The sequence below is a fragment of the Aotus nancymaae genome, unplaced genomic scaffold (assembly GCF_030222135.1).
Source record: "Aotus nancymaae isolate 86718 unplaced genomic scaffold, 86718_ANA_hifiasm-v0.15.2.pri h1tg000059l, whole genome shotgun sequence".
Taxonomy (NCBI): domain Eukaryota; kingdom Metazoa; phylum Chordata; class Mammalia; order Primates; family Aotidae; genus Aotus; species Aotus nancymaae.
The window spans coordinates 51430889-51457374 of NW_026988473.1; the positions used below are offsets into that span (position 1 = coordinate 51430889).

Here is a 26486-nt window from a genome sequence, read left to right on the forward strand (position 1 = left end):
GAGTTGCATGTCTTTCACTTTAAATCAAAAGTTAGAAATGATCAACCCTAATGTTAAAACTTGTTTTACAAGGTATTTGGCAACTTACTTGAAGTGATTAAAAAAGCTGCCTGAGAAACTCTGACTTGAAAAGTTTAAATGTCTCCTCTTTAAATAAAAGACCTGTACTTAACAACACACACACACACACGCACACACACACACACACACAGACACACACAAATTTACCAAGTTTTAAATTTAGTCTTGGACCAGGCATGACAGCTCCTGCCTGTAATTCCACCATTTTGAAAGCCTGAGGTGGGAGGATCACTTGAGGCCAAGAGTTTGAGACCAGACTGGGCAACATAGCAAAACTCCTTCTCTACAAATTTTTTTTTTTACATTAGCAGGGTGTAGTGGCATGCAGCTGTAGTCCTGGCTGCTGGGGGTGGGGCTAAGATGTGAGTGTTCCTTGAACCCAGAAGGTTGAGGCTGCATTGAGCTATGATCATACCACTGCATTCTAGCCTGGGCGACAGAGTAAGACCTTGTCTCCAAAAACAATAAAATAAATAAACAAATAATAAATTTAGTCTTAAGAGCTTTTATAAAAGCAAAATGTGTTCATTGTGAAAAATTAAGCAAATATAAGTGTGGAGAAAATAAAAATCAACCAGGGTATAACCAATTTGACTCTTACCTTCACTTTTTCTATGCATGTACTAGTTTTGTTTTATTATTCTTTAACATTTTTCCTGTTTTAAATTAGGGGCTATTTCAAATATATGCATATTTTAAAGAACTAACGTTAACCTGATATAGTTGAAGTTGAAGTTTCTGTTCCCCCTTAAGATAGACAGGCTCATTTTAAATATTTGAAACATTTCAGAAGAGTGTAAAGAAGGAAGTTAAAAACATCCACAATTCTACTACCCTTCCATAACTACTCTTAATATTTAAATGAACATTTTCCCAGAGATCCATGTAAGCACCTCCGCATACACACATTTTCATAATGAAATCATATCTTGCATGCTTTTCACACTGTACACTATGTCATGGACTTCTTCTGCATCAATAAAGATAGATCCACATTATCATTTTAATAACATCCCTTTACAATTATCAGAAATAAGAAACTGTTTTCACCTTCATCACTGTGTGTTAATACCAAAGCAGTTAGTTGAAGAAAGTGATTATAAAAAACTAGTTGGCCATTCCTCATTTTAGAACCTATTTAAACAGTATTGAAATACTGTCTTCAAATTGTGGTTCTATTTAGACAGAAAATGAAAGTTTAACTTTTAAAGGACAAGAAAAATTAGGGAAATGGTTATGAAGAGATTATTTTGTAAATGAGAAAAGGGTAAATGACCATTTTAGTTGAGAATTAACTCATTTTACAAAATATAGGCATACTTCGTCTTATTGCACTTTGGTTTATTGCACTCTGCAGATCTTGCATTTTTTTACAAATTTGAAGTTTTGGCAAGTGTGTCAAGCAAGTCTGTTGATGCCGTTTTTCCAACAGCATGTGCTCATTTTGTGCCTTTGTGTCACATTTTGGTAATTCTAGTAGTACTTCAGACTTTTTCTTCATTATTATATCTGTTATGATCTGTGATCAGTGATTTTTGGTGTTACTATTGTACTTGTTTGGGGGTGTCACAAATTGTACCCATATAAGATGGTATGCTTAATCAGTAAGTGTTGTGTGTGTTCTGATTGCTTCAGTGACTGACCATTCTTCCATTTCTCCCTCTCCTTGGGCCTTCCTATTCCCTGAGACACAATATTAAAATTAGGACAATTAATAACCCTGCAGCATTTCAAGTGAAAGGAAGAGTCACATGCCTTTCAATTTAAATCAAAAACTAGGAATGATTAAGCCTAGTGAGGAGGGCATATTGAAAGCCAAGACAGGCTAAAAGCTAGGCCTCTTGCACCAGTTAATTACGTTTTTAATGCAATAGAAAAGTTGTTGAATGAAATTAAAAGTGCTATTCCAGTGAACACATGAACGATTAAAAAAACAGCCTTATTGCGAATATGGAGAAAGTTTGAGTGATTTGGAAGAAGATCAAACCAAGCACAACATTCCCTTAAGCCAAAGCCTAATCCAGAGCAAGGCCTTAACTCTTTTCAGTTTTATGAAGGGGGAGAGAAGTAAGGACGTTGTAGAAGAAAAGTTTGAAGCTAGCAGAGATTGATTGGAGAGGTTTAAGGAAAGTAACTGTCTCTATAACATAAAAATGTGAGGTGGAAGCAGTAAGTGCTGATGTAGAAGCTGCCGCAAGTTATCCAGAAGATGTAGCTAAGACCATTGATAGAAGGTGGGTACACTAAACAATAGATTTAAGCCTTATATGTGAAGAAGATGCTAACTAATCCTTTCATAGCTAGAGAAGAGTAATCAATGCTTAGCTTCAAAGCTCCAAAGAATAGGCTGATTCTCCTGTTAGTGGCTAATGCAGCTGGTGACTTTAAGTTGAAGCCAGTGCTAATTTACCATTTTGAAAATCCTAGGGCCTTAAGAATTTATGCTAAATTTATTCTTCTTGTACTCTATAAATAGAAGAACAAAGCCTGAATGACAGCATATTTGCTTACAGCATGCTTTACTGAAATTTTAAGCCCACATTTGAGACTTACTGTTCAGAAAAAAAAGACTCCTTTTCAAATATTACTGCTCATTGACAATGCACCTTGTCACCCAAGAGCTTTAATGGAGATGCAAAACAAGGTGAATGTTGTTTTCACGCCTGCTAACATAACATTCACTCTGCAGTCCATGGATCAAGGAGTGATTTCTGTTTTGTAGTCTTATTATTTAAGAGATAAATTTCATAAGGCTATATCTGCCACAGATAGTGATTCCTCTGATAGATCTGGGCAGATTAAGTTGAAAACCTTCTGGAAAGGATTCATCATTCTAGATGCCATTAAGAACATTTGTGATTCATGAGAGAAGGTCAAAATATCAACATTAATAGGAGTCTAGAAAAAGTTGATTCCAACCCTCATGGATGACTTTGAATGGTTCAAGTCTTAAGTGGATAAAATAACTATAGATATAATGAAAACAGCAGGAGAACTAGAAGTGGAGCCTGAAGATGGGACTGACTTGTTGCAGTCTCATGATAAAACATGAGTGAATGAGGAATTGCTTCTTATGGATGAGCAAAGAAAGTGATTTCTTGAGATGGAATGTACTCCTGGTAAAGATGCTGTGAACCTTTTTTTAATGACAAAGAATTTAGAATATTATGTAAACTTAGTTGATAAAACAGTGGCAGGATTTGAGAGGACTGACTTCAGTTCTGAAAGAAGTTCTGCTGTAGGCAAAATGCTGTCAAACAGCATCACATGCTACAGAGAAATATTTTATGAAAGGAAGAGTCAATTGATGCACCAAACTTCATGGTTGTCTTATTTTTAGAAGTTGTCACAGCCACCCCAATCTTCAACCACCACTACCCTAGTCAGTCATTAGTCATCTACATTGAGGCAGAACTCTCCACCAGCAAAAAGACTACAACTGCTCAAGGCTTGAATGATTGTCAGCAATTTTTGCAATACAGTATTTTTAAAATTTTTGTACATTTTTTTTTTTTTTGAGATGAGTCTCACTCTGTCGCCAGGCTGGAGTACAGTGGCATAATCTTGGCTCACTGCAACCCCCACCTTCCAGGTTCAGGCAGTTCTCCTGCCTCAGACTCCCAAGTAGCTGGGATCATAGGCACACGGCACCACGCCCAGCTAATGTTTGTATTTTCAGTAGAGACAGGGTTTCACCACGTTGGCCAGGATGGTCTCAATCTCTTGACCTCGTGGTCTGCCCACCTTGGTCTCCCAAAGTGCTGGGATTACAGGTGTGAGCCATTGCACCTGACCGATTTTGTGTATACTTTTAGACATAATGCTATTGCAGACAATGGATGATAATATAGTGTAAACGTGTCTTTAAATGCTTTATTGCAATTTTTGCTTTATGTTGGTGATCTGGAAGTGAATACACAATATCTCTGAGGTATCTCTATATGTAGTTGAGAGTTGCATATAAATATAAGAATAAAATTATGTTTTGTACTATTTTATAATTATCAAACTTTTCTGACTTTAATTATATTAAGTGCTATTAAGTGGTATCAAGGGAAGAGAGAGGAGCTAGGTTTTCTTAAGAGATACAAAAGAAACAACTCCTTTAAGAGCTTCTAGACCATCTTGGAAGAAAAAAAAAATGAGCCAAAAGGTTTGTAAACAAAAAAGTAATACTATTTGAGGACCAATGCAAACATGGTGAAAGGAGTAAAAATAACAAAACAAGTCAAAATTGTGTTAAGCAAGGAAGCCCTTCATGAAGGAGGTGAGTAATTAGGCGTTAAATCTTCTGTTACAAAAGAAAGGAATGTAAGCATTAGAAAATATGAAGATAGGGATTTCCATCAAGATAGCCAAATAGGAGCAGCTCCAGTGAGCAGTTCACAGCAAGAGTGATGCAGAAGACAGATGATCTCTGCAGTTCCAACTGAGGTACCTGGTTCATCTCATTGGGAATGGTTAGACAGTAGGTGCAGCCCAAGGAGGGCAACTGAAGCAGGGTGGGGTGTCGCCTCACCTGGGAAGCAAAGGGGCCAGAGAATTCCCTCTCCTAGCTAAAGGAAGCTATTAGGGACTTTTCCTGACACTGTGGCACTCTGGCTCCAATACTGTGCTTTTCCTACAAGTCTTCACAACCTGCAGACCAGGCGATTCCCTCTGGTGCCTGCAACACCAATGCCCCAGGTTTCCAGCACAAAACTGGGCGGCCGTTTAGCCACAGCAGTTTTTTTTTTTCTCTCGTACCCCAGTGGTGCATGGAACGCCAACGAGACAGAAATTCACCTGAAAAAAGGGGCTGAAGCCAGGGAGCCAAGTGATCTGGCTCAGCGGGTCCCACCTCCATGAAGACCAGCAAGCTAAGATCCACTGGCTTGAAATTCTCGCAGCCTGCACAGCAGTCTGAGCTCAACCTGGAATGTTTGAGCTTGGTGGGGGAGGGGTATCTGCCATTGCTGAGGCTCCGGTAGGCAGTTTTAACCTTGCCTGTGTAAACAAAGTCTCCAGGAAGTTTATACAGCAGCTGCAGTAGCTCAGCAAGACCTCTGCAGGCAGACTATGACTGTATTTCCTTTCTCCGCTCCCAGTGATTCCCAGGCAAGCAGGGTCTGGAGTGGACTTCCAGAAAACTCCAGCAGACCTGCAGCAGAGAAGCCTGACTGTTAGAAGGAAAACTAACAAACAGAAAGAAATAGTTTCAACATCAACAGAAAGGATGTGCACTCAAAGATGCCATCCAAAGGTCACCAACTTCAAAGACCAAAGGTAGATAAATCCACGAAGATGGGAAGAAATCAGCACAAAAAGGCTGAAATCTCCAAAAGCCAGAATGCCTCTTCTCCTCCAAGGGATCACAGCTCCTCACTAGCAAGGGAACAAAACTGGTTGGAGAATGAGTTTGACAAATTGACAGAAGCAGGTTTCAGAACAAACTTCTCTGAGTTAAAGGAGCATGTTCTAACCTAATGCAAGGAGGGGAAGCTAAGAACCCTAAAAAAGGTTAGATGAAATGCTAACTAGAATAACCAGAGTAGAAAAGAACATAAACAACTTGATGAAGCTGAAAAACACAGCATGAGAACTTCGTGAAGGATACAGAAGTTTCAATGGCCAGATCAGACAAGTGGAATAAAGGATATCAGAGATGGAATATCAGCTCAATGAAATAAAGTGAGAAGGCAAGATTGGAGAAAAAAGAGTGAAAAGAAATAAAGCCTCCAAGAAATATGGGATTATGTGAAAAGAATAAACCTACATTTCATCAGTGTACCTGAAAGTGACAGGGAAATGAAACCGAGTTGGAAGAAACCAAGTTGGAAAACACTCTTCAGGATATTATCCGGGAGAACTTCCCCAACCTAGCAAGGCAGGCAAACATTCAAATTCAGGAAATACAGAGAACACCACAAAGATATTCCTTGAGAAGAGCAACCCCAAGTCACATAATTGTCAGATTCACCAGGTTGAAATGAAGGAGAAAATGGTAAATGGTAATGGCAGCCAGAGAGAAGGTTGACTTACCCACAAAGGGAAGCCCGTCAGACTCACAGTGGATCTCTTGGCAGAAACCCTACAAGCCAGAAGAGAGTGGGGGCCAATATTCAACATCCTTAAAGAAAAGATTTTCAACCTAGAATTTCATATCCAGCCAAACTAAGCTTCATAAATGAAGAAGAAATAAAATCCTTTATGACCAAGCAACTGTTGAGAGATTTTGTCACTGCTAGGCCTGCCTTACAAGAGCTCCTGATGGAAGCACTGAACATAGAAAGGAAAAACCAGTACCAGCCACTCCAAAAACATACCAAACTGTAAAGACCATTGACACTATGAAGAAACTGCATCAATTAACAGGCAAAACCAGCTAGCATCAAAATGGCAGGATCAAATTCACACATAATAATATTAACCTTAAATGTAAATGGGCTAAATGCCCCAATCAAAAGACACAGACTGGCAAATTGGATAAAGAGTTAAGACCCATCAGTGTACTGTATTCAGGAGACCCATCTCTTGTGCAAAGACACACATAGGCTCAAAATAAAGGGATTGAGGAAGATTTACCAAGCAATTGGAGAGCAATTAAAAAAAAGCAGGGGTTGCAATCCTAGTCTCTGTTAAACAGACTTTAAACCAACAAAGATCAAAAGAGACAAGGGCATTATATAATGGTAAAAGGATCAATGCAACAAGAAGAGCTAACTATCCTAAATTTATATGCAGCCAATATAGGATCACTCAGATACATAAAGCAAGTTCTTAATGACCTACAAAGAGACTTAGACTCCCACACAATAATAGCAGGAGACTTTAACACCCCACTGTCAGTGTTAGACAGATCAACGAGACAGAAAATTAACAATGATATCCAAGAGTTAGATCTGAACTCAAATCTGGGCCAAGCGAACCTAATAGATACCTACAGAACTCTCCACCCCAAATCCATAGAATATATATTCTTCTCAACACCACATCACACTTATTCTAAAATTGACCACATAATTGGAAGTAAAACGCTCCTCAGTGAATGCATAACAATCTCTCAGACCACAGTGCAATCAAATTAGAACTCAGAAATCATAACAAACAGTCTCTCAGACCACAGTGCAATCAAATTAGAACTCAGGATTAAGACACTCAAAACCACACAACTACATGGAAACTGAACAACCTGCTCCTTAATGACTACTGGATAAATAATGAAATGAAAGCAGAAATAAAGATGTTCTTCGAAACCGATGAGAATGAAGACACAACATGTCAGAATCTCTGGGATACATTTAAAGCAGTGTGTAGTGGGAAATTTATAGCACTAAATGACCACAAGATAAATGAGAGATCTAAAATCAACACCCTAATGTCACAATTAAAAGAACTAGAGGAGCAAGATCAAACAAATCCAAAAGCTAGCAGAAGACAAGAAATAACTAAGATCAGAGCAGAACTGAAGGAGATAGAGACACAAAAAACCCTTCAAAAAATCTGTAAATCCAGGAGCTGGTTTTTTGAAAAGATCAACAAAATAGATAGACCACTAGCCAAACTAAAAAGAAAAGAGAGAAGAATCAAAAGATGCAATAAAAAAATGATAAAGGGGATATCATCACTGATCCCACAGAAATACAAACTACCACCAGAGAATACTACAAACACCCTATGCATTTAAACCAGTAAATCTAGAAGAAATGGATAAATTCTTGGACACTTACACCCTCCCAAGACTAAACCAGGAAGAAGTTGAATCCCTGAATAGACAAATAACAAGGTCTGAAATTGAGGCAGCAATTAATAGCCGACCAACCAAAAAAAGTCCAGGACCAGACGGGTTCACAGCTGAATTCTACCGGAGGTACAAAGAGGAGCTGCTACCATTCCTTCTGAAACTCTTCCAAACAATAGAAAAAGAGGGAATCTTCCCTAACTCATTTTATGAGACCAACATCATCCTGGTACCAAAACCTGACAGAGACTCAACTAAAAAAGAAAATGTCAGGCCAATAGCCATGATGAATATTGATGTAAAAATCCCCAATAAAATACTGTCAAACCAAATCTAACAGCACATTAAAAATCTTATCCATAATGATCAAGTGAGCTTCATCCCATTGATGCAAGTCTGGTTCAACATACGCAAATCAGTAAACATAATACATCACATAAACTGAACCAAAGTCTCAATAGATGCAGAGAAGGCCTTTGACAAAATTCAGCAGCCCTTTATGCTAAAACCTCTCAAATTAGGTATTGATGGAATGTATCTCAAAATAATAAGAGCTATTTAGGGCAAACCAACAGCCAATATCATACTGAATGGGCAAAACTGGAAGCGTTCCCTTTGAAAACTGGCACAAGACAAGGATACCTTCTCTCACCACTCCTATTCAACATAGTATTGGAAGTTCTGGCCAGGGCAATCAGTCAAGAAAAAGAAATAAAGGGTATTCAGTTAGGAAAAGAGGAAGTCAAATTGTCTCTATTTGCAGATGATATGATTGTATATTTAGAAAACTCCATTGTCTCAGCCCAAAATCTCCTTAAACTGATAAGGAAGTTCAGCAAAGTCTCAGGATACAAAGTCAGTCTGCAAAAATCACAAGCATTCCTATACACCAATAACAGACAAACAGAGAGCCAAACCATGAGCAAACTCCCATTCACAATTGCTACAAAGAGAATAAAATACCTAGGAATACAACTAACAAGGGATGTGCAGGACCTTTTCAAGGAGAACTACAAGCCACTGCTCAAGGAAATAAGAGAGGACACGAACAGATGGAAAAACATTCCATGCTTATGGTAGGAAGAGTCAATATCATGAAAATGGCCACACTGCACAAAGTAATTTATAGATTCAATGCTATCCACACCAAGCTACCATTGACTTTCTTCACAGAATTGTAAAAAACAACTTTAAATTTTATATGGGACCAGAAAAGAGCCTACATAGCCAGGACAATCCTAAACAAAAAACAAACAAAAACAAATAAAAAGCTAGAGGCATCATGCTACCTGACTTCAAACTATATACAAGGCTACGGTAATCAAAACAACATGGTACTAGTACCAAAACAGAGATATAGACCAATGGAACAGAACAGAGGCCTCAGAAATAATGCCACACGTCTACAACCATCTGATCTTTAACAAACCAGACAAAAACAAGCAATGGGGAAAGGATTCCCTGTTTAATAAATGGTGTTGGGAAAACTGGCTAGCCAAATGCAGAAAGCTGACACTGGATCCCTTCCTTACACCTTATACGAAAATTAACTTCAAATGAATTAAAGATTTAAACATAAGACCTAACACCATAAAAACCCTAAAAGAAAACCATTCAGTACTGAATGGCCGTACCATTCAGGACGTAGGCATGGACAAAGACTTCATGACTGAAACACCAAAAGCAATGACAACAAAAACCAAAATAGACAAATGAGATCTAATTAAACCAAAGAGCTTCTGCACAGCAAAAGAAACTATAATTAAAGTGAACCAGTAACCAACAGAATGGGAAAAAATTTTTGCAATATACCCATCTTACAAAGGGCTAATATCCAGAATCTACAAATAACTTAAACAAATTTACAAGAAAAAAAAATGCCATCGAAAGTGGGTGAAGGATATGAAAAGACATGTTTCAAAAGAAGACATTTATGCAGACAAAAAAAAATATGAAAAAAAGCTCCTCATCACTGGTCATTAGAGAAATGCAAATCAAAACTACATTGAGATGCCATCTCACACCAGTTAGAATGGTGATCATTAAAAAATCAGGGGACAACAGATGCTGGAGAGGATGTGGAGAAATAGGAATGCTTTTGCACTGTCAGTGGTAGTGTACATTAGTTCAGCCATTGTGGAAAACAGTGTGGCAATTCCTCAAGGATCTAGAACTAGAAATGCCATTTGCCCCAGCAATCCCATTACCGGGTATATACTCAAAGGATTATAAATCATTCTATTATAAAGACATATGTAAGTTTATGTGGAACTGTTCACAATAGCAAAGACTTGGAACCAACTCAAATGCCTATCAGTGATAGACTGGATAAAGGAAATGTGGCATATATACACCATGGAATAGTATGCAGCCATAAAGAAGGATGAGTTCATGTCCTTTGCAGGGATATGGATGAACCCAGAAACCATCATTCTCAGCAAACTGACACAAGAACAGAAAACCAAACACCGCATGTTTTCACTCATAAGTGTATGTTGAACAATGAGAACACATGGACACAGAAAGGGAAACATTACACACCAGGGCCTGTTGGGGTGTGGAGGGTGGGTGGTTGGGAAGGGATAGCAGGGGGTGGGGAGATAGGAGAGGGAGGGATACATTAGGAGAAATACCTAATGTAGATGATGGGGTGTTGGATGCAGTAAACCACCATGTCACATGTATACCTATGTGACAAACCTGCACGATCTGCACATGTACCCCAGAACTTAAAATATATTTAAAAAGTTTTAATTCTTTCAACAGTCAAAAAAAAAAAAAAACCATGAAAAAGAAAATATGAAGACAAGCCTCTAATTTAGCTGTTATGTAGTGATATGGTTTGGTTCTTTGTACCCACCCAGATCTCATCTTGTGGCTCCCATAATTCCCATGTGTTGTGGGAAGGACCTAGTGGGAGATGATTGAATCATGGGGGCAGGCCTTTCCTGTGTTGTTCTTGTCATAGTGAATGGATCTCATAAGATCTCATGGTTTTGAAAACGGGAGTTTCTCTACACAAACCCACTCTTTGCCTGCTTCCATCCATGTAAGATGTGACTTACTCCTCTGTGCCTTCTGCCATGATTGTGAGACCTCCCCAGCCATATGGAACTGTATGTCCAATGAACTTCTTCGTTTTGTAAATTGCCCAGTTTCAGGTATGTCTTTATCATCAGTGTGAAAACAGACTAATACAGTAAATTGGTACCAGGAGTGGGGTGCTGCTGAAAAGATAACCAAAAATGTGGAAGTGACTTTGGAACTGAGTAACAGCAGAGGTTGGAACAGTTTGGAGGGCTCAGAGCAAGACAGGAAAATGTGGGACAGTTTGGAACTCCCTAGAGACTTGTTGAATGTCTTTGACCAAAATGCTGGTAATGATGTGGATAATGAAATCCAGGCTGAGGTGGTTTCAGATGGAGATGAGGAATTTGTTGGGAACTGGAGCAAAGATGACTCTTGTTATGTTTACCAAAGCAACTGGTGGCATTTTGCCCCTGCCCAAGAGATTTGTGGAACTTTAACCTTGAGAGAGATGATTTAGAGCATCTGGTGGAAGAAATTTCTAAGGAGCAAAGCATTTAAGAGGTAAATTGGGTGCTGTTAAAGGCATTCAGTTTTTTAAGGGAAGCAGAGCATAAAAATTCAGAACATTTGCAGCCTGATAATGGAATAGAAAGAAAATCCCATTTTCTGAGTAGAAATTTAAGCTGACCTGCAGAAATTTGTATAAGTAACCAGGAGCCAAGACAGCAGGGAAAATGTTAATCCCCAAGACAATGGGGAAAATGCCTCCAGGACATGTCAGAAGTCTTCACAGCAGCCCCTCCCATTACCCAGTGGACTAGGAAGAAAAATTGATTTTGTGGACCAGGCCCAGGGTCTGTGTGCTGTATGCAGCCTAGGGACTTGGTGCCCTGCATCCTAGCCACTCCAGCTATGGCTGAAAGGGGCCAACATAGAGCTCAAGCTGTGGCCTCAGAGTGCAAGCCTCAAGCCTTGGCAGCTTCCATGTGTTGTTGAGTTTATGAGTGCCCAGAAGTCAAGAATTAGGGTGTGGGAACCTCTGCCTACATTTCAGAAGATAGATGGAAATGCCTGGGTGCCCAGGCAGAAGTTTGCTCTAGGGGCGGGATTCTCATGGAGAACCTCTTCTAGGGCAGTGCAGAGGGAAGTGTGGAGTGGGAGCCCCCACACAGAGTCCCTACTGGGGCACTGCCTAGTGGAGCTTTGAGAAGAGGGCCACCATTCTCCAGACCCCAGAATGGTAGATCCACCAACAGCTTGCACCGTGCACCTAGAAAGGCTGCAGACACTCAAAATGTCTGCCTGTGAAAGCAACCAGGAGGGAGGCTGTACCCTGCAAAGCCACAGGGGTAGAGCTGCCCAAGACTATGGGAATCTACCTCTTGCATCAGCATAACTTGGATATGAGGCATGGAAATCATTTTGGAGCTTTAAGATTTGATGGCCCCACTGGATTTTGGACTTACACTTGGCCTGTAGCCTTTTTGTTTTGGCCAATTTCTCCCATTTGGAATGGCTGTATTTACCCAATGCCTGTACCCCCATTATATGTAGAAAGTAACTAACTTGCTTTTGATTTTACAGGCTGATAGGCGGAAGAGACTTACCTTGTCTCAGATGAGACTTTGGACTATGGACTTTTGAGTTAATGCTGAAATGACTTAAGACTTTGGGGGACTGTTGAGAAGGCATGATTGATTTTGAAAAATGAAGATATGAGATTTGGGAGGGGCCAGAGGTGGAATGATATGGTTCGACTCTATGTCCCCACCCAAATCTCATCTTGTAGCTCACATAATTTCCACATGTCATGGGAGGGACCCAGTGGGAGATGATTGAATAATGGGGGTGGGTCTTTCCCATGTTGTTCTCGTGATAGTGAATGGGTCTCACAAGATCTGATGGTTTTAAAAATGGGAGTTTCTCTGCACAAGCCCTCTTTTTGCCTGCTTCCATCCACATGAGATGTGACTTGCTCCTTCTTGCCTTCTACCATGATTGTGAGGCCTCCCCAGTCATGTGGAACTGTAAGTCCAATAAACCTTTCTTTTTTATATTTCCCAGCCTTGGGTATGTCTTTATCAGCAGTGTGAAAATGGACTAATACACATAGTGAATGTGAAAGTGGTCACAGAGAGAGAGAGAGTGGCATTTCTAGGGAAGGCTTTGACTAGCTGACCCAACCAGGGCATTACCTAGTGGCATTAGTTCAGCTGCTCTCCCATGTTCTTGTTCCTATGCATGATGGGTCCGGAAACTCTTGTTAATGCCCTGGAGTTGATTTGGATCAGGGAGACTGTCTCCTCCAAAACCAAATTTACATGAAATGAAAGTGTAAATGAGTTAGCTGTTTATTATTTACAATGCAAAGCAACCTGCTGGTGTTGGCAAAACCAATGAATTCTCTCTTTATAAGCAGAAGTTAAATGCTAAGAGGATGGCTTCTTGGTTTGGATGATGGTTTTATGGGTAGTGGTTATTTTTTTCTCAGTGCTGATCTGGTTAAAATTTTTGTTACATATTTCCTTTTCTAAAGCAAAAGGAATAAAACAACAAAAGTGGTTTTTAATAATGAAGATAAAGGAAAAGCATTAATTGTTAAATAAGGAAACATTTGTTCAATAGTTAATATGTGTTGATTGATAGTATAGCTCTCAGAGATTTGGGATTTTTTTGGTTGAGTGTATTTTATATATATACAAACATATATATATATTTTAATACTCTATTTCTCCTTTTTCTTATGAAGATATTTCATTAATATAGTCTGAAAGAGATTCATTTTTATACTTTTGAGTTTTTCCACATTTCGCCATTAGGATTTTTATGGTTTTCCTCCAAAGGACAGTTAATAAAATTCATCAACACTTATTTTTGGTTAATTAAGATGTGTTAATTAGTATTGAAGCAAATGTATAGTGTCTTCTATTCGATTTTACTTTGGAGCAGAATCTCTCTTCCCTTAGGTGAGTATCTGTCAATACTATATATTCATTTTTAATATCTGATGATGGCATAGAGAGACAAAGAACTCTTTTCTTTTTCTCTAGGAAATCTATACATTTGGAAGAATATTGGGAAAAGGGAGCTTTGGAATGGTCATCGAAGCTACAGACAAGGAAACAGAAACAAAGTGGGCAATTAAAAAAGTGAACAAAGTAAAGGTAAGGCCCATTAGCAGCATCCTACTGAGGGCTCAGTGTTAGTGCAGGGTGGGTGTGGGCGGTACAACTTTTCACGTGAACACAAGCTGCTTCTCACTCCGAGGTCCCAGGCCTGGGCTGATCCCTTGGAGAAGCGTGGCATTTTTCTAACCTCCTGTAAAGGTACTAGTTTCTGAACTCAAGTAGGCAAGTGCTGCCTGGAAAAAACAAATGGAAGGAATAACATAACCAATATAACAAAAAATAGGTAAATTCTACCAGAGTATGCTGAAGATAAGGGCTGGTTCTCAGTATCTGTAGGTGTAGGGCTGTGGGCTAGAGATATCCTAGCTAGGAGTGCTGAAACTCTCTCCTGGTGTTGTTTTGATATACTTTTCTCCTGTCCTCTCCTTTCATTTCCTCACTGTTAGCTAATTCTGTTTATTCATCCTGCCTGCTCTTTCATGTTGAACCACTTTTTTCTCCAACTGTCTACTACTATACTCTTGTATCTGCTGTACTCCTCACTAGATTTCCTCTTGAACTGGGGAATGACTGAGCTTCTCTTGAAGATAAAGTCTGAGACCTCAGACTTTATACCTGATCATTTCATCATCCTTTTTCATTTCTGTGCCTGGGAAAAACCAAACAACATTATGGTGTTCCCCCCTTGGATTTGTGATGATAAATATCACATTTAAAAAATGAAATGGTAGGCTGTATGTATTATTTAAAAGAAACTGTAGCAAATTACATACCATTTCTCCCTAAAGATTAGTAAGGTAACATAGCAATCTTGATAAAGGGATTATGAGCCTTTCTAGAAATCTTTAGAATTCTTTAGAACTACAGGTAGGCATCCTAAGTGATACCTGCGATGTCATTTCCTTTGCTCCTTTGGTGTTAGGTAGGGTTAGGCGTTCAGTTTGTGGGTTTGTAATAGCATACCTATTTGCAATTCTCTGTCTCTGTCTCTCTCTCTCTCTCTCTTTCTCTCTCTCTCTCTCTCTCCAGAGCCATGTGTAGAATCTCATTGCCTATTATTTTTCATATATATCTGTGTGTGTATGTGTATCTGTATAATCAAATCAAAACAAGACAAGATAACAAAAGAAAAACTTTTTATCTTCCCCAACTTATGTAATTGGAAGTAGATTTTGTTTTTATTATGCTGACATCAAGGGATCAACATATTTTTAAAACAAGTATCAAAAAGCATATTAAAAATTAGAGTAATTTTAGTACTTTTGTGAGGGGACAGATACCATGTTGTAGCTAAGTTATAGAAGCAATTCAGGAAAAAGCTGTGGCTTGAGGCCAAATTATATGTAACTTAAAATTGGAAAAAGGAAAGAAGGGGCATAATTTAATCTGATCATGGGAATAAATGGCATGATATCATTTGAAAAAGAAACGTCTCAAAAAATGTAGGAATTCACTTCAAATACAAAGTTATAGAAAAAAAGAAAAAAGTAGGAAATCAACTAACTTTTGTATCAAGGAATGTAGGAGTGATTTTCATTATGTGAAATCTATGTTTCTTCATTGATTAAGGCTGGAAGCTCTGCTGTGAAGTTACTTGAACGAGAGGTGAACATTCTGAAAAGTGTAAAACATGAACACATCATACATCTGGAACAAGTATTTGAAACGCCAAAGGTAAAGCTGTATTAGATGCTGCATTTTGAAAGTTGTTATTATTACAAAATGAGTATCATTCCATTCTGAAGTAATCCCTTTGGGGCACAGTTGCTCATGTCCTTGGCATGAGTCTGTCACTGGAGATTGATGAGAACATTCTGGAGGACTTTTATTATTGATTGTATAATTAGACATCTGATGACTAGATTGATGTCTTCAGTAATATATTCTGGGTGGCATGTTGAAAACAAATGTTTAAAATTGCAACAACTTCATACACAACCAAATAGTGATTAGAACTTTCTTAGAGGTGCCTTTCCTTTTGCTTTGATCCTTAGTTTCTCTGTTAAAGTTTATTGGAATATTTTCATAATTTTGCAAAGTTAACTACATTATCAAATTGGTATGGGTATATCTCTATCACTACAGTGTGTAGAAGATATTTTTTCATCAATGTCTTACAAATGTGTTATATTCATATTTCCCTAGATGTTGTCATTCTTCTCTTTACCTGTAATTTGTATTTAGAGTCGTTCAAAAGCCTGGATTATTTGCCATTCTGCCTCCAGATTGTTTAATGCTTGTGGGCTTGGGTGTTTTCTCTTAGAAGAATAATGTACAGATTAGGCATGTGGACTCTGGGATCGTATTGCCTGCACGTTTGAATCCTGGCTCTACCAGTTCTTTATTATCCATGAGAACATGGACAGGTTACTCAGGTTGTCCATATCTCAGTTTCCTCATCTGTAAAATGGGCTTAATAATAGTGTTGACCTCACTTGGTTGTTGTTGAAGGACTAAATGAGACAACTGATATAAAGCATCTGTCTCATTAAATGTTAGCTATTGTTCTTTGTCTCCTAGGCCAGTCTCTAAGGTAGTAATAATCAATTCGGGTTGTGCATTATGCTTGATTCTTCAAGGCCACAGTTATCCTTTATGAGAGCAGTGATGCCAGAAGTCTTCTTTGCCCTTTTCAGTCTTAGAGTTATGATTTCTTTTATCCCCAAATCTTCTTAGAATAGTTTTGTTTAGGCCAGGTACCGTGGCTCACGCCGGTAATCCCAGCACTTTGTGAGGCCAAGGCAGGTGGATTGCCTGAGCTCAGGAGTTTGCAACCAGCCTGGGCAACATGGTGAAACCCCGTCTTAAAAAAAAAATTTTTTTTTAATAATAATTGTGTTTATCATCAGTTTTAAACAATTTGATTATAATGTAACTGATATCATTTTCTTCATTTTTTTTGTTTGGAGTTCGTGGACCTGTGAGTTTATGGTTTTCACCAAATTTAGGAAATTGGGGGCTATTATTTCCTCAAATTTGTATTTGCCTTCCCTCATCCCACTTTGTAGTCTCCAGGTTAGATTGCCTAATACTGTCTACAGTCTACTGATGGCTCTATTCATTTTTTAAATAATTTTTTTCTCTCCTTGTTTCATTTTGTATAGCTTCTGTTGTTGTCTTCAGATTCAGTAATCTCTGTCTATAGCATTGTATGTGATGTTAATCTCTTCCGGTGGAAGTTTGATTTGGTTTTTAAAACTATATATATATTCCGTGTGTCTACTTAACATGCTCAGTCTTCCCTCATTCTTCTTGAATGGAGTTATAGTAACTGTTTTAATGTCCTTTTTTACTAATTTTATCATGGGTGTCATTTCTAGGTCAGTTTCAATTCGTTGTTTTTCCCCCCTTCATTATGGGTTCTATTTTCCTGCTACTTTACATGCCTATTAATTTTTGGCCAGATGCCAGATGTTGTGACTTTTACCTTGTTGGATGCTGGATACTTTTATATTCTAATGATTATTCTTAAGCTTTATTCTAGGATATAGTTAAGTCACTTGGAAAGAGTTTGATACTTTTGAAGCTTACTTTAAGCTTCATTAGGTGGCACCAGAGCAACCTTTAGTCTAGGTCTAATTTTTTCCTGTTACTGAGCGCTCTCCCCAGTGCTCCATGAATTATGAGGTTTACCTCTGGCTCATGGGAACACAACTGTTCCTGGCTGTGTGTAACCTCCAGTGATTGTTCCCTCACCCCTTTTGCATATTTTCACCCCAGCTTTGGGTAGTTTCCTCACACATGTGTTGATTTGTATTCTCCTGAAGAATTGAGGGATCCTCTGCAAGTCTCTGAAGATTTCTCTCCATACAGCATTCTCCTCTTTGATGTTCTGTCCTGTGAACTTTAATTGTCTTGGCCTTCCTGGGCTTCTAGCTCCATGCCCTCTACTCATGGAGACTGCTAGGCTCTGCTTAGATTCCCTCTCCCTGTTCTGTGGTCTGGAAACTCTCCAGACAGCAAGCCAGAGTACTCATGGGGACTGCCTCATTTGTTTCCTCTCTCTCAGGGATAACTACCTTATGCTGCCTGATGTTTATGTCTAAAAATTATTGTTTTATATATTTTGTCCAGTAAGTTGTTTCAGGTGGGAGGATAAGTCTAGTCTTTGTTACTCCATTACGGGCACAAGCAGGAGTCTAAATCTAGAATAAGTTTGAAGGCAGAGGAAACCATCATCTGTTATTTTTCAAATGTATTGCTTGCCCTTGATTCATGTAGGTCAGGTCTGTCCCCCTCTGCCTCATAAACACACACAAGAATGTAGACCTTCTATTGAAGCCATCTTAAGTATTAATAGAAATTGCTACCTGATTGGTTGTGCCGTGGTACTGATTATCCAGACTGACTATGCTGTGGTTTCTTGTGAGTCTAAATGTTCTCCAGGTCTACACAGTTGTTTCTAATAAGTATAAAAAGGCTATAACTTACATTTATATAACTTTGACCAACTTACATTTTTAAAATTGACATCAGTTTATATTTCAAGTACTACTAATCCAACTTTTCCTTCCAGATAGTTCGCTTATCATTTTATGTACCAGTGAACTGTACAGTCTTGGCAATGGAAAAAATACAGTCCAGTTCAAAAGCTTATTTATGTGTTAGATTTTACAGTTACTTTTGAAATTCTAAAACTACCTGAGATACAATTGTGCTATAGGAAGAAAGGATGTTAGCCTTTGCTTCTTGTTTTCATACTTACTTATTGAACACAGAAGTTGCACTAACAGTGCTTATAAGAACAAAATCAGACCCCAAGATCTTAAAAACAACAAAAATCTAGCAGCATAGGTTATAATGGAGACGTAAAGGATACTCTGTGTTTGAATAGAAATATGAATGAAAAAGACTTGCTTTTTAGTTGTCTGTGAATCTTTTTTGACTCAATAGCTGACTTGGCTGTTAGAATACCTCAAGTGATCTTAACATGCCTCTACCTGAACAGCAAATATGGAAGAGGCATTTCAGCCATGACTTCTTATCACTCATACCCAATTAGTCACTAAGTCCCACTGTTTCTTTCTTGTTGGCATTTTAAAATCTTTTGATTTCCCTCCTTTTTGTGTCTATTCTATGCCTCACGTCTACCCTCTATAAACAAAAGTCAGCATACTACAGTCTGAGAGCCACATTGGGCCTGCTGCCTGTTTTTGTATAGCCCATAAGCTAAGTTTCTACATTTTCAAATGGTTGCAAAAATGTAAAAGAGTAATATTTTATGACATGAAAATTCTATAAACCTGAAATTTTCAAGTCTATAAGTAAATCTTCAAGTCTATTGTGTTGTTTATGGCTGCTTTCTCATGCTACAGAACAGCACTGAGTAGCTGTGAAAGAGACTCCATGGCCTGCAAAACCAATAATATTTGCTATTGGGTCTGGTCTCTATAGTGAAGGTTTGTTGATGAGCCCTGTTCTACATTACTACTGATGTGTTCATTTAGAAATGCAAAGTTGGTAATATCATATACTTGTCCCCCCCACAACCCCGGCACTAGCTTAAAAATCTTCAATGGCTCCTTATTGCATATGGGAAAAAAATTCATACTCCTTATCATGATATCCAGGACTCTTTACAACCTGGCCCCAACCTGTTCTTTCTAGCCTCACCCCCTCACCTTATCATTCTTCTCCACCCTACCAAGCTCTCCATGTTATTAACACTGAGATTATTCTTTTAACAGCTGGTGCTATTTCAGGCTGTGGAGTCTTTGCAAATACCATGTGCCCTGCCTATTCCTCCCCACATTCTCTATCTATAAATCCCTATTCAGACATCCAGACCTCGCCTTAATATTTCTTCTCAAGGGTCGTTCTTCAGGCAGAGGCTGCCCCTCTTCTGTAACTCCATGGCATTTGGAGCCATTAGCACTTATCCCATGATATTGTAATGATAACTATTTATGAGTTTCTTGGGTATCTTGTACATGATAGATAATATTTTTGAATGAATAAATTCATGATTATGACTGTGATTGTATATGTGATATATAACATTTTAAAAATCCCCAGATACATAATTTGCTCTCTCTTTTATATATATAATGTTAGAAAATGTACCTTGTGATGGAGCTTTGTGAGGATGGAGAACTCAAAGAAATTCTGGATAGAAAAGGGCATTTCTCAGAGAATGAGACAAGGTGGATCATTCAAAGTCTCGCATCAGCTATAGCTTATCTTCACAATAATGGTAAGAAGAGGGTTATCCAGCTCATTGACTCCATGAATACTGATGTCACTTTTGTTTAAGGGTGATTGTATTCCAGATTTATAGTCATATAAAGACACCTGCTAAAAAAAAAAATTAAAAGAAATTAAAAAAAAAAGACACCTGCTAATATAGAAGATTTAATTGTTAGTTTAAAAAAATGTTTTCTTTTTAACTTTCTTTGTAGGTACATTTTAATTAGAAACAAGGCAGGTATACAATACATCATATATGAATGAAGATGAAATTATGAACATTTTTTATTCAATGGTTTGAAAAGCAGCTAATGTTATAACATCAAAAGTAGATAAATCAATGGTAAAGGTGAAGTTTTCAAAAATATATATTAATCATAACATTAAAATATGTAGGCATTTTTTTGTCTTTTTAGACTTTGTTTTTAGAGCAGTTTTAGATTCACAGCAAAACTGAGCAGAAGGTAGAGAGATTTTTTGTATACTTCCCTGCTCCCACATATGCACAACCTGCCTGCCCTAGTACCAAAATTCCCAACTAGAGTGATATTTTGCATTGACATATCATTGTCCCCCAAAATTCACAGCTTATATTAGGATTCACTCTTGGTGTTCGTTTTGACAAATACGTAATGTCATTTGTCCACCATTATAGTATCATACAGAGTGGTTTCACAGTACTTTAAAAACTACATTTAAAAATTATTCGAATTACCTTACTATTCTTAGGTGTTACTGCTGCTGCTCCTCCCCCGATTTTTATTTTTCCTTTAAGGTTAGTTTGGCTTACATGTGACTTTAGAACCTTCTCATTTTGCAGATGAACAAAAACTTTGTTCCAGAGAGGTGCAGTGACATGGTTTGGTGTGACAGAGCTGGTACTGGAACCCAGTGGTTCATTCAGCAGATAGTTCCTGAGCACCTACTGCATTGTGATTGATCTTAGATTACAAAGATTAAAAGACAAGGCCCCTGCCCTCCAAGGAACACGGGCTGTGGGAGATTGAGTATTGAAAACAAATTGTAATTCAACGTGATAATCTCCCTAATGGAAAGCCACATAAAGCGCAAGGATTACAGGAGTCTAAGTGCCTCATTTGGCTTGGAAAGTCAGGAAAGAATTCGCTGAAGGAGCAATATTTGATCTGAGGAATACAAACTCAGAAAAAAATTAAAAAGGCATGCTTTCCAGGCAGAGGGAAACAGTTTTTTCAAGGGCTTAATATTATGCTATTGTCAGTCCTTCCCTAAAAATCTATAAATTCAGTATAATTCCAAACAAAATCTTAGCGGCATTTTTCATGGAACTTGATAAGATTATTCTCAATGGGTAAAAATAGTCAAGGCAACAATGAAAAAGAAGAATGGAGGCAACAGGGAGATCTGCCCTGCCAAGGATCGAACATAATGATATATTTGTTAAGGCTGTGTGACATTTATGTTCAAAGGGACAAGAAAAGCAATTGAAACAATAAAAATTCCAAAAACAAAGCCTGGGAATTATGTAATGGAGCTATAAATGATTAGGTATAATTGCCAGTTCAGGACTCATTCAATACATTCCTCTAGCAATTATGTGTATAACTTTTTAAGTCTAAGGAAATGATTGCAATGGATATGAACTGAATTAATTATTTGCAAAGGAAGTGTTTGGTACATGGTTATTTGTATGTACATAAAAATTGTACCTGAGCTCTGACATGTCCAGCTGGAGATTTTGTGTCTCAAGGGTTTTTGTTTGTTTGGTTTTTATTTTAATACATAAAGAGTAGGAAAATGTGTGTTGATGTTGTAGAAAAATATATTGAAATAAGTATAGTCTGTATATATGTAGCCAAGTTACAGTGTGTTAAAATGTTTATGTTTACAGTAACATATACATAGAAGTAAAGAAGTGATCCTCTATTTAAAGACCTAAGAATATGGGAAACCTGGCTGGGTTTGTGTCTAAGATGATATCCCTTCTCCTGGGATTACCTAAGCATGGATAGGATTCTCCTTTACTCCCCAGACTACTCATCATAAAGAGCAGCCGGTTGGGACCACAGGGAAATGGGTAGAGGTGAGGGAGTCAAAGAAAATGGCTCCTTAAGATTAGAAATGCAGGGAAAGGGTTTATGAATAAGAGAATAGAACAGGACAGATTATGCTTGGCCCTCGAATTTTTCAATAGTAGATATTAATTTGTCAAATTTATTTATTCTATATGTGTCTCTCCTGTTTTTCCATTATTCATTTCATTTGATTTGTTGTTTATTTTCTTGGTAGATATTGTACACAGAGATTTGAAGCTGGAAAATATATTGGTTAAAAGCAGCCTTATTGATGATAACAATGAAATAAACTTGAACATAAAGGTAAGATTAGCAATGGTGCTAAATATTTGCCTATAAACAGTTTGATAGCAAAATGGCAAAGTACATCCTCTTTTTAGACACATGTTGCTAGCTTTTGAGAAGCCGGAAAATAAGTGGCTTTTGCTAAAAAATAAAAATTTCACAAGAGGTTGTAACTGACAAGAGTAATTTTGCAAGTTAAGTGGAGCTATTGAATGTGTTTTTAAAGTACACATTCATTTGAATAATTTTAAATCATTAGTTAATAGCAAGCAAACAGATGCTCTGAATTCTAATTAATTTCAAAATTATGCCTGGTAATTTGATGTAAATGTGTTACAGATTTCAAGAAAAGCACACCTTGCCTGTGCTCTTGATAACAAATTAATTCTACAGTCTATATTTCTTATTGAAAATTTTCCTGTGTATTAGTATTTATGTCCTAAGTACAATTAATATGCCAAGTGTTTATTCTTGAAGATTTTATTCAAATTAAGTGTTCCCTAATGTCAAATAAATGATAGGATACATTATTTAGCCCCATTATAGTGGCTGCTTTCAAAATATATAAATGTGTCAATTTAGGAATAAAATGTTGTCTATGAGTAACTCACTCTGTTGCAGAAGCTAAGTCCTATGTAATAGAAATAGGTTTAACAGCATTGTTGGTTTACCCAAGTAAATGTTCATGAACAGTTCCATTGTAAATTCTATGAAGGCAGGAATTGTGCATGTCTTATTCACTTAGTACCTGAAGTAGTGCCTGGAACATAGTAGGTGTTCACTTAACATTTGATGAAGGAAGGAGTAGATGCTCTCCAAAGAACTAAGTTGGACTGCGAAACTTTGTATATTTCATGTGTCTGGATGGATTTTCCACAGAGAAAGATATGTATCATATGCTCCAAGTGAAATATTTATGAAAACTAATGGTGAAATTGATTCATCTATTTAGAAAAATAGTAATATCACATGTAAATAGGAGCATTTTCTTACTCCATAAGCCACTGGAAACTTTGCATTCGTTGTCTCTGGACCAAGAGCCTATATTTGGTTACTTAATCAATAAATGTGTCTGTTGTTCTGCTCTCAGTCCAGGGGTGTTCCAACTTGGGAGATAATTCCAAAGGCACATACTGAATATTTAATAACTAAATGTTTAATGACCAAGATTTAGAACTGAACAGAGAGATTACAGTTGCAGCACTAGGCCACCAGTGTATTTGTGGTTAATACTTTCTTGTTGTGATTTTTTCCTGTTAATATGTTTGTTGTAGTTTTTAATAGTGTAGTAATTGTTTTAATTAGTATACACTAGAAACAAAAAGGAAATAACAGTAAAGAAAATATACTGTTTACCAATTATAAATAATTATTTAAAAATGGAGTTTCAGTAAGTGCTGTGACAGGGATAATGATTTGCATTTACAACAGTGCTTTAAACTGGAACATAACTTGATTATCAGAAACATAGATAATATGTTAAACCCAAAATGTATTTTACAATGAAAGAACTTTTTTAAAAAAAACCTTTTTTTAATCTGAAAAAAGTTTAAATGCCTTCTTTCAAATACTGCTTCCGATGTTAGACTGGTGAATAATCTGAAGGCAAGAACAGCTAAATCACAGTATTCTCTCAAGATTTGAGAATGCAAGCTTCTCTTTACCCAGTTTCTTCTCTATACAGAGAGGTGGGTGGGGAAGGAAAAGGAAAATTTTTGTTAATGATTCAATTAAAGTCATCTCAACCCCAAGAACTCCAGAATTCAATGCAGGTACAATGTACTGAAAGTCTTATCTTCAGAATGAATGAGCTCTAGGACAGAAAGACAAGTGACTCTGCTTGAATATCTTCTCTTAGGTGACTGATTTTGGTTTAGCGGTGAAGAAGCAAAGTAGGAGTGAAGCCATGCTGCAGGCCACATGTGGGACTCCTATCTATATGGGTAAGTTAGTAGACTTAAAATAAATTTTTGTTTTGAGACAGGATCATGCTCTGATGCCTAGGCTAGAGTGCAGTGCCATGATCTTGGTTCACTGCAGCCTGACCTTCTGGGCTCAAGTGATCCTCCTACCTCAGCCTCCTGAGTAGCTAGGACCACAAGTGTATGCCACTACACCTGGCTAATTAAATTTTTTTATTTTTTATTTTTTAAGAGATAGCAGATAACTTTTTTCTTTTTTAAATTTTATTAGAGAGGAGGTCTCACTATGTTCCCCTGGCTGGTCTCAAACTCCTGGATTCACGCGATTCTCCTGCCTTGGCCTCCCAAATTGCTAGGATTATGGGGATAAGCCCCTGTGGCTGGTGGTTTGTTTTTTATTATAACTTCCTAAGTTGAATACATATTTATTATCAGGCTTCTTATTTTCTATGAAATGCATTTACAGCTGTGTATTTTCCTCTGAATACCTTGACTTTTTTTTTTTTTTTTTTGCCATACGGTGTTCTAATTGTGATTCATCTCTTAAAATACTATAATTTTAGTCTTCTTTCTTTAATTGAAAAATTATTTAGAAGTGTTTTTAGAATTTTTCTAGGTGGTTGAGATGCGTTTGAAACTCATGTGAATGCATGTTAGTCATCCTAGCCTTTTGGTTTGTCTGGTTTTCTTTCTTGCGGTAGGTGACTGCGTCTTAGAGGTTTTCAGCTTTTAGGAATTTTTTTTGTGACTGAACACATGATCAGTTTTTGCAAATGATGCATTGGATATTTTAAAAATATGTATGTATACCTGGTTTGTTGAGCATAAACATTTCTGTGTGTGCTTATTAAATCAAATGTGCTATTTTCGTGATTCAGATCTTCCATATTGTTGATTTATTTTTGCTTGCCACTTCTGTCGATCTCTAAGAGAATCATTCACCAAGATAGGTCTTTGACATATTCTTTTTGAGGTTTTAGTAGATTTTTTTAAAAAATCAACTTTTTAGGAATATAATTTACTTGCAATAAGATATACAAATTTTAAGTTTTGACAAATGCTTGTGTAATCATCACCCCAGTCAAGATATAGAACAGTTCTATTACCCCAGAAAGTTCCTCTGTGTCCCTTTCAGTCAATCCCCCACCCATAACCACTGATGATTTCTATCACCACAGCTCAGTTCTGCTTATCTAGAAGTTGATATAAACTGAATCATATAGTACATACTCTTTTGTGTCTGTCTTCTTTTGTCTTACCTCATGCTTTTGAGACTTATCCATGTTGTTGTATCAGTGGTTTATTCATTTTTGTTGCTGAAGAGTATGTCTAGTTCATTGCTTTTTTGTCTACTTGATGCATAAAGTATTGAAATTGTTTTATCTTATTTGGGAACAGGCTACTTTAGATTCTGTTCATATCCCCTGTTGGCAAAAGACATCTGGTCTGTAGGTACATGGGGAAAATATATTCAAGCACCCTGAGTTTTATGTCTCCTTATTAGTTGTCTACACTGATAACAAGTGAGAGAACAAGAGAGAAGACAGATGGTTTGTGGAGCTTTGCTGACTTCCTAAATGGCTTCTTGGCAGTTACTCTGGCCTCTACATCCCTATGAGGGCTGAGATGACAGTGCAAATCGAAATGCCCCTGATAATTAAGGTGACTCTGAAAGAGTGTGGACCAGGGATTCCTGTCCCCTGCAGTGTGCTGCACCAGTGTGGAAATCCTTCATTGAATCTACTCACAGAATTTGCCCTTTCATAGACATGTGGCCATAGAGCAACTGAAACTTTAAAGATTCAATATTTAAAGATTTTAAATAGAGTTAACGAATACAAATAACAGCTTGAAGGAAAATATCACTTAATTTTCAATCATTTTGGAGACAGATTGCTCAGTGTTAGTGATCTGCACTTTACCTTTTCTCATTCTTTCTTTTGTTTAATCTTTTGAGACCTTTTTGTTGCATTTTATTTCTTTAACACTAAGCTGAGGAAAAAGGAGGAAATGAAATTTCATTTGCTTTTATTATTGTTACTTTTTTTTTAGATGGAGTTTCATTCACTCTTGTTGCCCA

At 37.4% G+C, this 26486-nt stretch overlaps 1 protein-coding gene across 2 annotated transcripts in view; it reads left to right on the forward strand.

Moving 5' to 3' along the window:
• STK33 (serine/threonine kinase 33) overlaps nt 1–26486 on the forward strand; it is a 195077-nt gene that overhangs the window by 124370 nt on the left and 44221 nt on the right. For both annotated transcript variants that reach the window (XM_012456715.2, XM_012456716.2), the window contains exons 4-8: nt 13882–13995; nt 15529–15633; nt 20014–20152; nt 22414–22502; nt 24343–24427. In XM_012456715.2, coding sequence (XP_012312138.2) covers nt 13882–13995; nt 15529–15633; nt 20014–20152; nt 22414–22502; nt 24343–24427 — 532 coding nt within the window. The remainder of the gene's footprint in view (nt 1–13881; nt 13996–15528; nt 15634–20013; nt 20153–22413; nt 22503–24342; nt 24428–26486) is intronic.